Source organism: Schistocerca nitens, chromosome 9 (assembly GCF_023898315.1).
Source record: "Schistocerca nitens isolate TAMUIC-IGC-003100 chromosome 9, iqSchNite1.1, whole genome shotgun sequence".
Taxonomy (NCBI): domain Eukaryota; kingdom Metazoa; phylum Arthropoda; class Insecta; order Orthoptera; family Acrididae; genus Schistocerca; species Schistocerca nitens.
In genome coordinates, this window is record NC_064622.1 from 433,223,587 (window position 1) to 433,236,293 (window position 12,707).

At 39.4% G+C, this 12,707-nt stretch overlaps 1 protein-coding gene across 1 annotated transcript in view; it reads left to right on the forward strand.

Annotated features, from left to right (window-relative positions):
* Positions 1-12,707, forward strand: part of LOC126204421 (uncharacterized) — a 270,652-nt gene that overhangs the window by 230,964 nt on the left and 26,981 nt on the right. The window contains exons 21-22 of the mRNA XM_049938808.1: positions 3,755-3,883; positions 3,977-4,110. Coding sequence (XP_049794765.1) covers positions 3,755-3,883; positions 3,977-4,110 — 263 coding nt within the window. The remainder of the gene's footprint in view (positions 1-3,754; positions 3,884-3,976; positions 4,111-12,707) is intronic.

Sequence of the window (12,707 nt, forward strand, 5' to 3'; positions counted from 1 at the left end):
CCCTGCAAAATGCATCCCTCTGCCTCCTGTCAGTCACTCCACCCTTCCTTCTCCCTCCTGTCTCTCCTCTCCCGCACACTCCCTCCCTTCCTGCATCCTCCTTCCCCTTCTGCACCCTGTTTCACCTCCCACACCCTTGCTCCTCTCCCACATCCTCATCTCTCCTCCTCCCATCCCCCCTCCTGTCCCTCCCTCCCCCTCCTGTTCCTCCCTCTCCATCCCTCCACATCCTGTCCCTCCCTCCACCCTCCTGTCCTTTCCTGCACTCTCCTTTGCCTCTCTCCAACCTCCTGCCCTTTCCCTCTCCCCTTTTTCAGTGTCCATTCATACAGATGGACAGATGGTTGATGATAAGCACACATAGAAGTCTATGCAGCAGTTTCAGCAGAGCTCATACATGACATAACTAAGAGGGGATTTCAGTAAGTAATGCAACACTTTTCCTCAGCTAATTTCAGTTGAAAAAATTGCAGCATTTGTTGTGGGACATCATGGAATATTCTCATTTTTGTTCCTATAGTTCTGTGAAGGTCCAACAGGTGATAGCACAGTAGCTTTCAAAATGCAATCTGTAACAGCATTTGAAGCAGAGAGCTGTTATTGAGTTTCTTTCACCAGAAAACCAGAGAATCACAAATCTTCATAGGCACTTGCAGAATCTCTATTCTGACCTGGCAGCAAACAAAAGCATGGTGAGCCATTGGATGAGACAACAGTCATCATCACAACGAGGTCATGCTGACCTGTCCAGTCTCCTGTGTGCTGTCCAGCTATGCATGCTTGTGGATCCTGCAATGCTGGAACATGCAGACACTCTCATTTGAGGTAATCAATCGATCACAATCAAACTCTTCTGCACAACTCAATGTCTCTGTTGGTAGCATTGACACAGTCATCAGAAGCTCACAAAACTTTATTGGACTGCTCTTCCTTGTCCACCCTACATCATCTACCTCCCACCTTCCAACTTCCATCTGTTTTGCCCAATGATAGATGGACTTCATGGGAAGCAGTATATGGATACTGATGCAATGAGATGTAAGGTGGTGTAAGGCTGTTCCACCAAATGGAGGTTATGTTGATAAATGGGGTTTTGTAGCCAAAAGAGTGAAGAATAATAAAGTGTATTGGAATCCTGAATTAAACAAACCTGCTTTCAGATACAAATGTGTGTTGCATTACTAATTGAACGTCTTGTATACTTTAACTTGTGGGCTGGCCTCTGATGGGGTAGAATATGCCTGTGATGGGGATTGTAGTAGTGCACACTGAGTGGATGCAAGAGGCAAAGGTATATTGTAGACTGGGCGAGTGATGGAATACCACATTTCAAGTAGTGAGAAGGATGTTCCTCACTTTAAGATACAATTAAAAATAAATGTAACCTTATTGGAAGATGTTGTTAAGGCATTCCAGCCCAGAACAGTACTGGGTAATAAGATAGATGCCAGTCCACAGTGCAATATTTAGTGGGAGTTATTGGAGAATTTTGTAGAAGATGATCTGCACACTAACCAATGGAGCTCACCCCAATTTATTCACAGAAAGAGATGTACAAAGGAACTGTGCAAACTATCTTAAGTCTGGTCCAAGCAATATCAAAGGACTGCATATGACTAACAGGGTCTATGATATAAAAACCTTAGCCCAACTGTAACAGCCCTACCCAAAATATTGTTATGACAATAAATTATAATAAAATTTAGGTGTTCCAGATTATTAATTTACAAATATATCAGGTAAATGAAGTATATTTGCAAGTCAAATTTTTTTTGGACAGGAGATGTCATATTATAATCAATAGTACTTAATTTTGCATGTTCAGTCATTGAGAAATGTTGTTATTTATATCTGCTTGATAGGTGACATTACACCATGGATTCCATGGATTGAATTGCAAGTGACTCATACTGACCCTGAGCCAGATTATATGCCAGAATTTGGTGTGGTTTTGTCTGCAGGTGGTTCTGAATGTAACTGCCTTCTGGGTAGTTACAACATGGTTGTCAATAGTAATGTTGCACCAGCTGTTTCATTTCCATAGTGCCATCAGGTGGTGCCATTACAGTAGGAAGTCCCTTTCTTCGTTTTTTTTCTCCAAAATGTCCCACTATCTCAAAATATTTCTTGGGTCTGCTCAAATATTCTGCTTTTTTGTGATTTTCCTTGGCTAAGGTATTTTACACTTCTGGATGTATTATTTGCAATTTAGTGTGTATTGCGTGAGTATATATGCAGGGTGTGCTACTGGTAAAACTTGCTCTACAATCTTTGTTTATTTACTAGTAATGTTTTGCACTGTTGGTAATGCCAATTTATGTTCACTATTCCATCATACCAAAACGAAAACATAACATTAACAGCAATACAAAAAGTGACTTTACTTTTGCCATTGGCAGTGGAGAAACTATACAAATCAGACTTTGCTATTGGACATGGTGGAAGGTCTGACATTGTGAAGACACTAAAGATAAAGAAACATTGCACAAATGTTCAACTGAAAAGACACTTCTAGATAAAATACATAAAAGTGAAAAATATGGAGCAAGTGCAGAAGAATAATTGAAAAAAGTTATTTTGGATCATCTGAGTGCATGACATAAAGGTAATATCCATTAAATTTTGTCAATACAGTTGGTATTCCATTGTTTTCCTTTAATTGTCCCAGGTTTTCCTCAGAAATTTTTAAAATATCTTGTTTTTTAATGAAAATGAAATGAACACCCTACACTACACCCTCTGCTCTCAACCCTGAAGCATTTACTGTTTGGGAGAAGACATATGGTATGTGGTCACTGGAGAAGGCAATGGGTCGATGTTGGTGGGCATTGCTGTAGAAGGCTAAGGCTGGATGAAGTTCTATTGTAGATACATAAGTCAACATGGGACCAGAAAGTGCTCCAGGAGTGGAGAAGCAAGCAGCTGCTCACCAGAATGGCAGAAGCAAAGTTGATTTCAATTATGCCACAGAAGTTCATGAGTGAAGGCTGTATGTAGTATATATCACAGATCTGTGGCAGATGGAGATCATCTCTCTGGGTGGTGCCCAAATTGATGGCACACACCAAGCAGCCCACCCAGAAAGGAGAGGTCTTGATGATAATGTGAAACAGCATCAACATCAGAATTGAGGACAGCACACCCAAGAGAGTGTGATGAGGTCAGCCATGCAGCTGCTCCACCAGACTATGGACCTCAATTGGGGTGGCCCTGTAAGTTGCTAGAAAACTACAGAGGGTATTAGGTGAAGTGTTAGACAAAGTTTTCTTGCAGATGTCAGTTTTGAAGGTGTCAAAGCATTCTGCATGGCTGTTGGAGGCCAGGTGAAAAATCACACTGTGAAGGTATTGAATCTTGTCATTAGAAGTCACAGGACATAAATGCTGTCATTTTATTAGACACCAAGGTGCTTGGGGGTGCTTTCAACGTCAAAGACCTTATCCAAGGCCATGGTAGTGGCAGTAGTAGTGCACATGGAACCTAAAAACAGGCCAGCAGAATCTAAATGCACATTCTCCTACACAGTATGAGCAGCTTTTTATGAGCTTAGAAGTCCATTTTCTTCAGTAAGAAAATAAGATTGCTGCTGGACTTAGAGGATACACAAAAAAATGAAATATGTATTTCACATTTTTTATCACATTTAATAAATTTATTATTATTATACTTTATATTTGAACCATGATACCATTTTGTGTTAAATGAAGATCATTAGGGACATAAAATGTTTAAATAACAAGATGAACTGTTTTAGGTTGCCCAAGTTGCTGCATGTGCTTTGGGGATTTCAGTGGATCTTGTAAACATAAGGCCAACCACTAACTTTACATCTCCCAATAACTATACAACAGGAGGAAGTCAAACTAGTGAATGCTGTGCATATGTAAGTAAATGCAAAATTTCATGAGAAAATAACTGCCTTTGATAATTTCATTTGTATTTTTTATCTTCATATGACTAGACTTAATGTTTACAGGCAACACTGCATGCTTGTGAGATACTGAAGCAAAGACTGGCTCCCATACGAAGAAAAATGACAAACCCAACATGGCAAGAACTTATTGCCCAAGCTAATGCAGAATTCGTAGATCTCTCTGCAAGTTTCATGATGTATGTATTCTCATTCATTTTACTAAATAGCCAAGAAAGTGCCGTATTACAATTTTGGAACTTCATTATTTATGTTTTAATGTAACAAAATATATCAGACAATATGTATCCATTAAATCTGTTTCACTTTTGATGTTAATGGAGTCTTTCAGCAGCAATTTGTAGGACAGTTAATTTTTACATTAGTTGAGGCATCTTTTTCATTTACTTTATTTTGTATTTATTTATTTTTTTACACTAAATTATTGTAAACTGATTGTATTTTGTTGTTTTACTGTAAGTAGATACCAAATTTGTAAGCTACTTTTGGTAAGGGATTATGTATGAGTCACCCGTTTCAAAACTCACAAAATATGTATTTTGTTGTTGGACAGATAAAAAATTTACTCACTATATGGTGACAGGAGAACACACATATAAAAAGGCACTGAAATTTTGCATGCTTTCAGAGCCAGTGGCGCCTTCTTCTGGTAGAAGGGTTGAAGGTGCAGGAAGAGAGGTGAGCGACAAGGTCTGGTGAGATTTAGGAAATGGGGAGAGTTTGGGGAGACTTACCAGATGGTTTAGACAGTCTTTCCTTCTTATTCCATCTGGTAAGTCTCACCTCTTCCCCCATGAACCATGGACCTTGCCGTTGGTGGGGAGGCTTGCGTGCCTCAGCGATACAGATGGCCGTACCGTAGGTGCAACCACAATGGAAGGGTATCTGTTGAGAGGCCAGACAAACATGTGGTTCCTGAAGAGGGGCAGCAGCCTTTTCAGTAGTTGCAGGGGCAACAGTCTGGATGATTGACTGATCTGGCCTTGTAACATTAACCAAAACGGCCTTGCTGTGCTGGTACTGCGAACGGCTGAAAGCAAAGGAGAACTACAGCCATAATTTTTCCCGAGGACATGCAGCTTTACTGTATGATTAAATGATGATGGTGTCCTCTTGGGTAAAATATTCCGGAGGTAAAATAGTCCCCCATTCGGATCTCCGGGCGGGGACTACTCAAGAGGACGTCGTTATCAGGAGAAAGAAAACTGACATTCTAAGGATCGGAGCGTGGAATGTCAGATCCCTTAATCGGGCAGGTAGGTTAGAAAATTTAAAAAGGGAAATTGATAGGTTAAAGTTAGATATAGTGGGAATTAGTGAAGTTCGGTGGCAGGAGGAACAAGACTTTTGGTCAGGTGATTACAGGGTTATAAATACAAAATCAAATAGGGGTAATGCAGGAGTAGGTTTAATAATGAATTAAAAAATAGGAGTGCGGGTTAGCTACTACAAACAGCATAGTGAACGCATTATTATGGCCAAGATAGACACAAAGCCCATGCCTACTACAGTAGTACAAGTTTATATGCCAACTAGCTCTGCAGATGATGAAGAAATTGATGAGATGTATGACGAGATAAAAGAAATTATTCAGGTAGTGAAGGGAGACGAAAATTTAATAGTCATGGGTGACTGGAATTCGTCAGTAGGAAAAGGGAGAGAAGGAAACATAGTAGGTGAATATGGATTGGGGGGAAGAAATGAAAGAGGAAGCCGCCTTGTAGAATTTTGCACAGAGCATAACTTAATCATAGCTAACACTTGGTTCAAGAATCATAAAAGAAGGTTGTATACCTGGAAGAATCCTGGAGATACTAATAGGTATCAGATAGATTATATAATGGTAAGACAGAGATTTAGGAACCAGGTTTTAAATTGTAAGACATTTCCAGGGGCAGATGTGGATTCTGACCACAATCTATTGGTTATGAACTGCAGATTGAAACCGAAGAAACTGCAAAAAGGTGGGAATTTAAGGAGATGGGACCTAGATAAACTGAAAGAACCAGAGGTTGTACAGAGTTTCAGGGAGAGCATAAGGGAACAATTGACAGGAATGGGGGAAAGAAATACAGTAGAAGAAGAATGGGTAGCTCTGAGGGATGAAGTAGTGAAGGCAGCAGAGGATCAAGTAGGTAAAAAGACGAGGCCTAATAGAAATCTTTGGGTAACAGAAGAAATATTGAATTTAATTGATGAAAGGAGAAAATATAAAAATACAGTAAATGAAGCAGGCAAAAAGGAATACAAACGTCTCAAAAATGAGATCAACAGGAAGTGCAAAATGGCTAAGCAGGGATGGCTAGAGGACAAATGTAAGGATGTAGAGGCTTGTCTCACTAGGGGTAAGATAGATACTGCCTACAGGAAAATTAAAGAGACCTTTGGAGAGAAGAGAACCACTTGTATGAATATCAAGTGCTCAGATGGCAACCCAGTTCTAAGCAAAGAAGGGAAGGCAGAAAGGTGGAAGGAGTATATAGAGGGTTTATACAAGGGCGATGTACTTGAGGACAATATTATGGAAATGGAAGAGGATGTAGATGAAGATGAAATGGGAGATAAGATACTGTGCAAAGAGTTTGACAGAGCACTGAAAGACCTGAGTCGAAACAAGGCCCCGGGAGTAGACAACATTCCATTAGAACTACTGATGGCCTTGGGAGAGCCAGTCATGACAAAACTCTACCATCTGGTGAGCAAGATGTATGAGACAGGCGAAATACCCACAGACTTCAAGAAGAATATAATAATTCCAATCCCAAAGAAAGCAGGTGTTGACAGATGAATATTACCGAACTATCAGTTTAATAAGTCACAGCTGCAAAATACTAACGCGAATTCTTTACAGACGAATGGAAAAACTGGTAGGAGCGGACCTCGGGGAAGATCAGTTTGGATTCTGTAGAAATGTTGGAACACGTGAGGCAATATTAACCTTACGACTTATCTTAGAAGAAAGATTAAGAAAAGGCAAACCTACGTTTCTAGCATTTGTAGACTTAGAGAAAGCTTTTGACAACGTTAACTGGAATACTCTCTTTCAAATTCTGAAGGTGGCAGGGGTAAAATACAAGGAGCGAAAGGATATTTACAATTTGTACAGAAACCAGATGGCAGTTATAAGAGTCGAGGGGCATGAAAGGGAAGCAGTGGTTGGGAGAGGAGTGAGACAGGGATGTAGCCTCTCCCCGATGTTATTCAATCTGTATATTGAGCAAGCAGTAAAGGAAACAAAAGAAAAATTCGGAGTGGGTATTAAAATTCATGGAGAAGAAGTAAAAACTTTGAGGTTCGCCGATGACATTGTAATTCTGTCAGAGACAGCAAAGGACTTGGAAGAGCAGTTGAACGGAATGGACAGTGTCTTGAAAGGAGGATATAAGATGAACATCAACAAAAGCAAAACGAGGATAATGGAATGTAGTCAAATTAAATCGGGTGATGCTGAGGGGATTAGATTAGGAAATGAGACACTTAAAGTAGTAAAGGAGTTTTGCTATTTAGGGAGTAAAATAACTGATGATGGTCGAAGTAGAGAGGATATAAAATGTAGACTGGCAATGGCAAGGAAATCGTTTCTGAAGAAGAGAAATTTGTTAACATCGAGTATAGATTTAAGTGTCAGGAAGTCATTTCTGAAAGTATTTGTATGGAGTGTAGCCATGCATGGAAGTGAAACATGGATGATAACCAGTTTGGACAAGAAGAGAATAGAAGCTTTCGAAATGTGGTGCTACAGAAAAATGCTGAAGATAAGGTGGGTAGATCATGTAACTAATGAGGAGGTATTGAATAGGATTGGGGAGAAGAGAAGTTTGTGGCACAACTTGACTAGAAGAAGGGATTGGTTGGTAGGACATGTTTTGAGGCATCAAGGGATCACAAATTTAGCATTGGAGGGCAGCGTGGAGGGTAAAAATCGTAGAGGGAGACCAAGAGATCAATACACTAAGCAGATTCAGAAGGATGTAGGTTGCAGTAGGTACTGGGAGATGAAGAAGCTTGCACAGGATAGAGTAGCATGGAGAGCTGCATCAAACCAGTCTCAGGACTGAAGACCACAACAACAGCAACAAGTCTCACCTGACCTGTGCTTCTGGGTGACTTTTCTGAACTCTCCACATTTCCTAAACCTCACCAGACCTTTTATTCCATCTCTCTTCCTGCCCCTTCAACCCTTCTGCCAGAAGAAGGAGCCACTGGCTTCAAAATCTTGCAGATTTTAATACCTTTTTATATCTGTGTTCTCCTGCCGCCACTTGGTGAGTAGGTTTCTTCTTCTTCTTCTTCTTCTTCTTCTTATTCTTCTTCTTTTTCCCTATCCAATGACTACATTTTCAAAAATTGATTATTTCTGTTAAAACATATAATTTTTCATACAGACATAAATAATTTACTCATAATTGCAGAGATATGCTAAATAAACAAATTACTATGTCATTTAAAATATACTGAAAATTACAATAAAACAAATACCAAATTAAATAATTGAGTTAGGTGGGTCAGACAGTGTGAGAAGTTGTAGAGAAATATGTACCAGATGACTGTTGATCCTGATGATCCATAGGTCACATAATTTCTAATCAAACACAATCTCCACCAAATGCTATTATTTCCCATAATTTTTACATTAGTTGAGGCATCTTTTTCATTTATTTTATTTTGTATTTTTTTATGTTTCTTACACTAAATTACTGTAAACCGGTTGTATTTTGTTGTTTTACTGTAAGTAGATACATAATCTTAGCAATCTATTTTTATTTGTTTAAACATTCAGTTTTTTTCATTATTAACATTAAGGAAATTGCTATATTTCTGATTTCATATTTGGTGTCACATGATATGAAGCTGTAACCTAATTTGCTTCATCTTGTACAAATCTCCTTTCTACATCTCCTTTTTTTCCTCTTTATATTTTTTATGCCTTTCTAATATATTTCTTGTTTTATCACAAGTTCAGGTGTCAAGACTATTTTACTCTGTGAATTCTGTAACACATTTTCATTCACAATATTGTTTCCAAATTTTGTCAGTTTCTTACCTTTTTGATGGTAATAGACTGTTATCTGATGATGGCCTTTGAAGCTAATGAAACCATGTTACTTTTGGTACACATGGCTTTTATATTGATATCTACACCTTTATTCTGAAAGATCTAGATCTGTCAGCTACATTACATATGACTGAGCCTGTGTGACCTTCCCATTTCATACCTATACAAATCATTCCCCCCGATGTTTATGTGAGTTGACTAATTCCAATTGTGACTCATTGACTTTGTTGTCATAGGACACTTCATTTTAAGAAGTTGTCTATTTTTGCACCATTTTCAAATCTTATTAAGATCTGACTGAATATTAGAGCAGCCTTTTTTCAGACTGTACTTCATTATAGATAACTGCATCATCTGCAAAATGTTTGTGGTTGCAATATTTATTGTCTGACAGCTCGTTAACATATAACATGAACACCAATGGTGCTAATACATTTCCATGGGGCACACTTGAAGGTACTTCTACTTTTGCTGTTGACTCTCCATCCTAAATACCATGCTATGTCCTCCCTACCAAGAAATCCTCAATCCAGTTACAAATTTTGTTTGATACCCCATATGATCACACTTTAACACTTTACTACACTGCTTTGTGGATGTGCAAAGCAAAGTTTCAACTCTCTTTTCATAGTTATTCTTGATGTGTAATTCTGGAAACTACATTGCAGATGGAAAGAACCTGCCTCTAGACTGATGTGACAGTTCATGACATGACATTGTGTAATGCTCTGCATAGCATTGTCAGTCAGGCACACATTGCTTTTTTTTATGGTGACTGTTGGTAGTTGCAAACAACCACGTGTGAACATAAAAAATATATAGTGCTTTTGTTACCTTTGGATGAGGCTACTCTTCAGTCCAACTTGCATTTCTGCTAATAAATGCATCAGGAATGCATGAATCAACCATAGGGATGTGTGTTGTGTTCCTTGCTGTTCACGCAGTATATTAATGGTCTTGCAGACAATATTAATAGTAACCTCAAACTTTTTGCACATGATGCAGTTATCTGCAATGAAGTAGTCTGAATGAAGCTGGCTAATATTCAGTCAGACCTGGATAAGATTTCAAAACTGTGCAATGATTGTAAACTTGATTTAAATGTTCAAAATGTATAATTGTGCATTTTATAAAATGAAAAAAAGAACATGCTATCCTATGAATATAATATTAGTGAGTCACAATTAGAATCCGTAAATCTGTAAGCACATACAAATATAAGGGGTGTTCAAAAAGAAATGAGCCAGAGGCATAATTACAGAAGCCAGTACCTGTATGTTAGAAGTATTGACCCTGGCTGTTGAGACACTTGTCCCTCTATGACACAAGGCAGTGAATGGCTCTCCCATAAAATTCCCAGGGCTGCAATGTGAACCAGTTCCACACCTACAGCTGGATGTCATTGTCCAAGGTGAATTGTTTGCCTCTCAGAGCCTTTTTAAGGGTACCAAAAATGGAGTAATCACAGGGAGAAAGGTCTGTACTGTATGGAGCATAGCCAAGAACCTCCCATTTAAATTTCTGCAGGAGTGCTGTGACTGTTGGCTGTATGAGGCTTTGCATTGTCATGGAGCAGAATGACCCCACAGTTGATATTACCAGGTCATTTTGATTTGATCGCTTGGCAATGGGTGGTCAGGGTTTGCGAGTAATCCTGGGCATTCACTTTTGTCCCATGCTGCAGGGAGTGAAACAGAAGGCGTCCTGCTTGGACAAAGGAGAATGTCAGCATAACCTTTCCTGCACTCATGTGGACGTCAACGTCCAGCTGTACATGTGGAACTGGTTCACATCGAAGCCCCAGGAATTTTATGAGACAGCCATTCGCTATCTTGTGTAACAGTGGGACAAGTGTCTCAACAGCCAGGGTCAATACTTCTACCATACAGGTACTGGTTTCTGTAATTATGCCTCTGGCTCATTTCTTTTTGAATGCCGCTTATACTTGAGTGCAAGACTTGCTTACAAAATCACTTGTGTGGCCCATTCTACGATATTGTGCAAGTTTGTGGGACCTGTACCAAACAGGACTAGCAGGAGATACTGAATGTATTCAGAGGAGGGCAGCATGAATTGTCATAGGTTTGTTTGACCTGTGAGAGTGTCACTGAGATGTTGAAAGAACTGAACTGGCATACTCTTGAAGAAAGATGGAAAGCATCCTGAGACAGATTACTGACAAAGTTTTAAGAATCAGCTTCAAATAATGACTCTAGGAATATACTGAAACCCCCAACAAACTACTCCCATGGGAATTGTAAGGATAAGATTAGATTAATTACAGAATACACAGAGGCATTTAAACAATCATTTTTTTTGTGTGTTCATATATGAATGTAATGGGAAAAAGCTCTAATAATTGGTACAGCAGGTCATACCCTCTGCCATGTACTTCACAAAGGTTTGCAGAGCATAGGTGTAGATATAGAACATATAAATCTTTCTGCTTGTTTTAGTTACCATTTGTATTTTTGTAATCATTATTACAACAACTGTGTACGGCAAAGGATCCATAATCAATGTAATTTTTACCCCTCTCTGTTCAACTGAGGATAGAATATAAGTAGAGCAAATGTTTGTTTGTGTGGCCATCCTCCACATCAGGCACAGGAATATGTGTATTGCAAATAAAAAACTGTCATTTCATGCTGCACTGTATTTTATTTTTGCTAGATGCATTTTGCCTTTTTCATTTTAAGGCATTATCAGTAGGATAGTTCTTCATGTTTCTGTTGGCATCTGCATTTCCTCTCGTCTAGCCATACACTGGTGGTCACACTACAGCTCTATTTATGAAACATAAGCATGTTTTTAGGTACCAAACTTTTTTAATCCCACAGAATGGGACATGTAGTGAACTAACGTAGTTCTACCTTGAAATCACAGTTTTTTCATCAAATATGTATAATTAGTGAGAGAAGACTTATAGTGTATCACAACAATATGGGCAAATAAAATGAAAAGTGGGGAAAAAAAGTTTGGAACGTAAAAACAGCTAATGAGCTTCACCAATTCCAGGGTCCATGCCATAACATGTGCTCTTTGTAAAGCAGTGGAAAGTCCAGGATGTAGATTTAATAGTCTACTATTAAATAAGTCTGCCTGCTTTTCAACACATATTTCAAATGTTGAGTAGCAGTCTATCCTAATTCATATTGTTATGTCCTTCACTATGATAAACCCCTGGGACACAACCTCCCATAGCAGCCCTGGGGCTGGAGGGATGGCTATGATGTCAGGATGGCAGGCAGGGGAGGATTAGGACAGAGTATCAGGGGAGTAGAGGCCCAGAGAAACTCGGCTGACGAAATTAACGCTTTGTTTTACTTGTATTTTTGTGTTGTGTCAGGATAGTGACCCCCCCCCCCCCCCCTCCTCGATCTACACTCTGTATGGGGAGAGCTGGGTGACTGAAGAGATGATGATCAGCATAAAGCCACCTGTCTGCAATATGCATGCCCCACACTGTTGACACCTGTGCTCAATATGTGGCATGCAACACTGTTGCAGGAGCCACGTTGCAAACACCTCATGTTAGTTGTGTATGAAGATGGTGGGGCAGCTTCCTATGGCAGCCAGCACTGTGATGAATGACTGGGTCTCACCAGCCACTGAAGTGTGGTGGACACTCCGTGATGGTGGAAGATGGCTGCTGTGTATGGGGTACAACCTGCTGCCCCAGGGGCAGCAGTTTGTCTTGCTGATGGAGTGAGCCTGAGA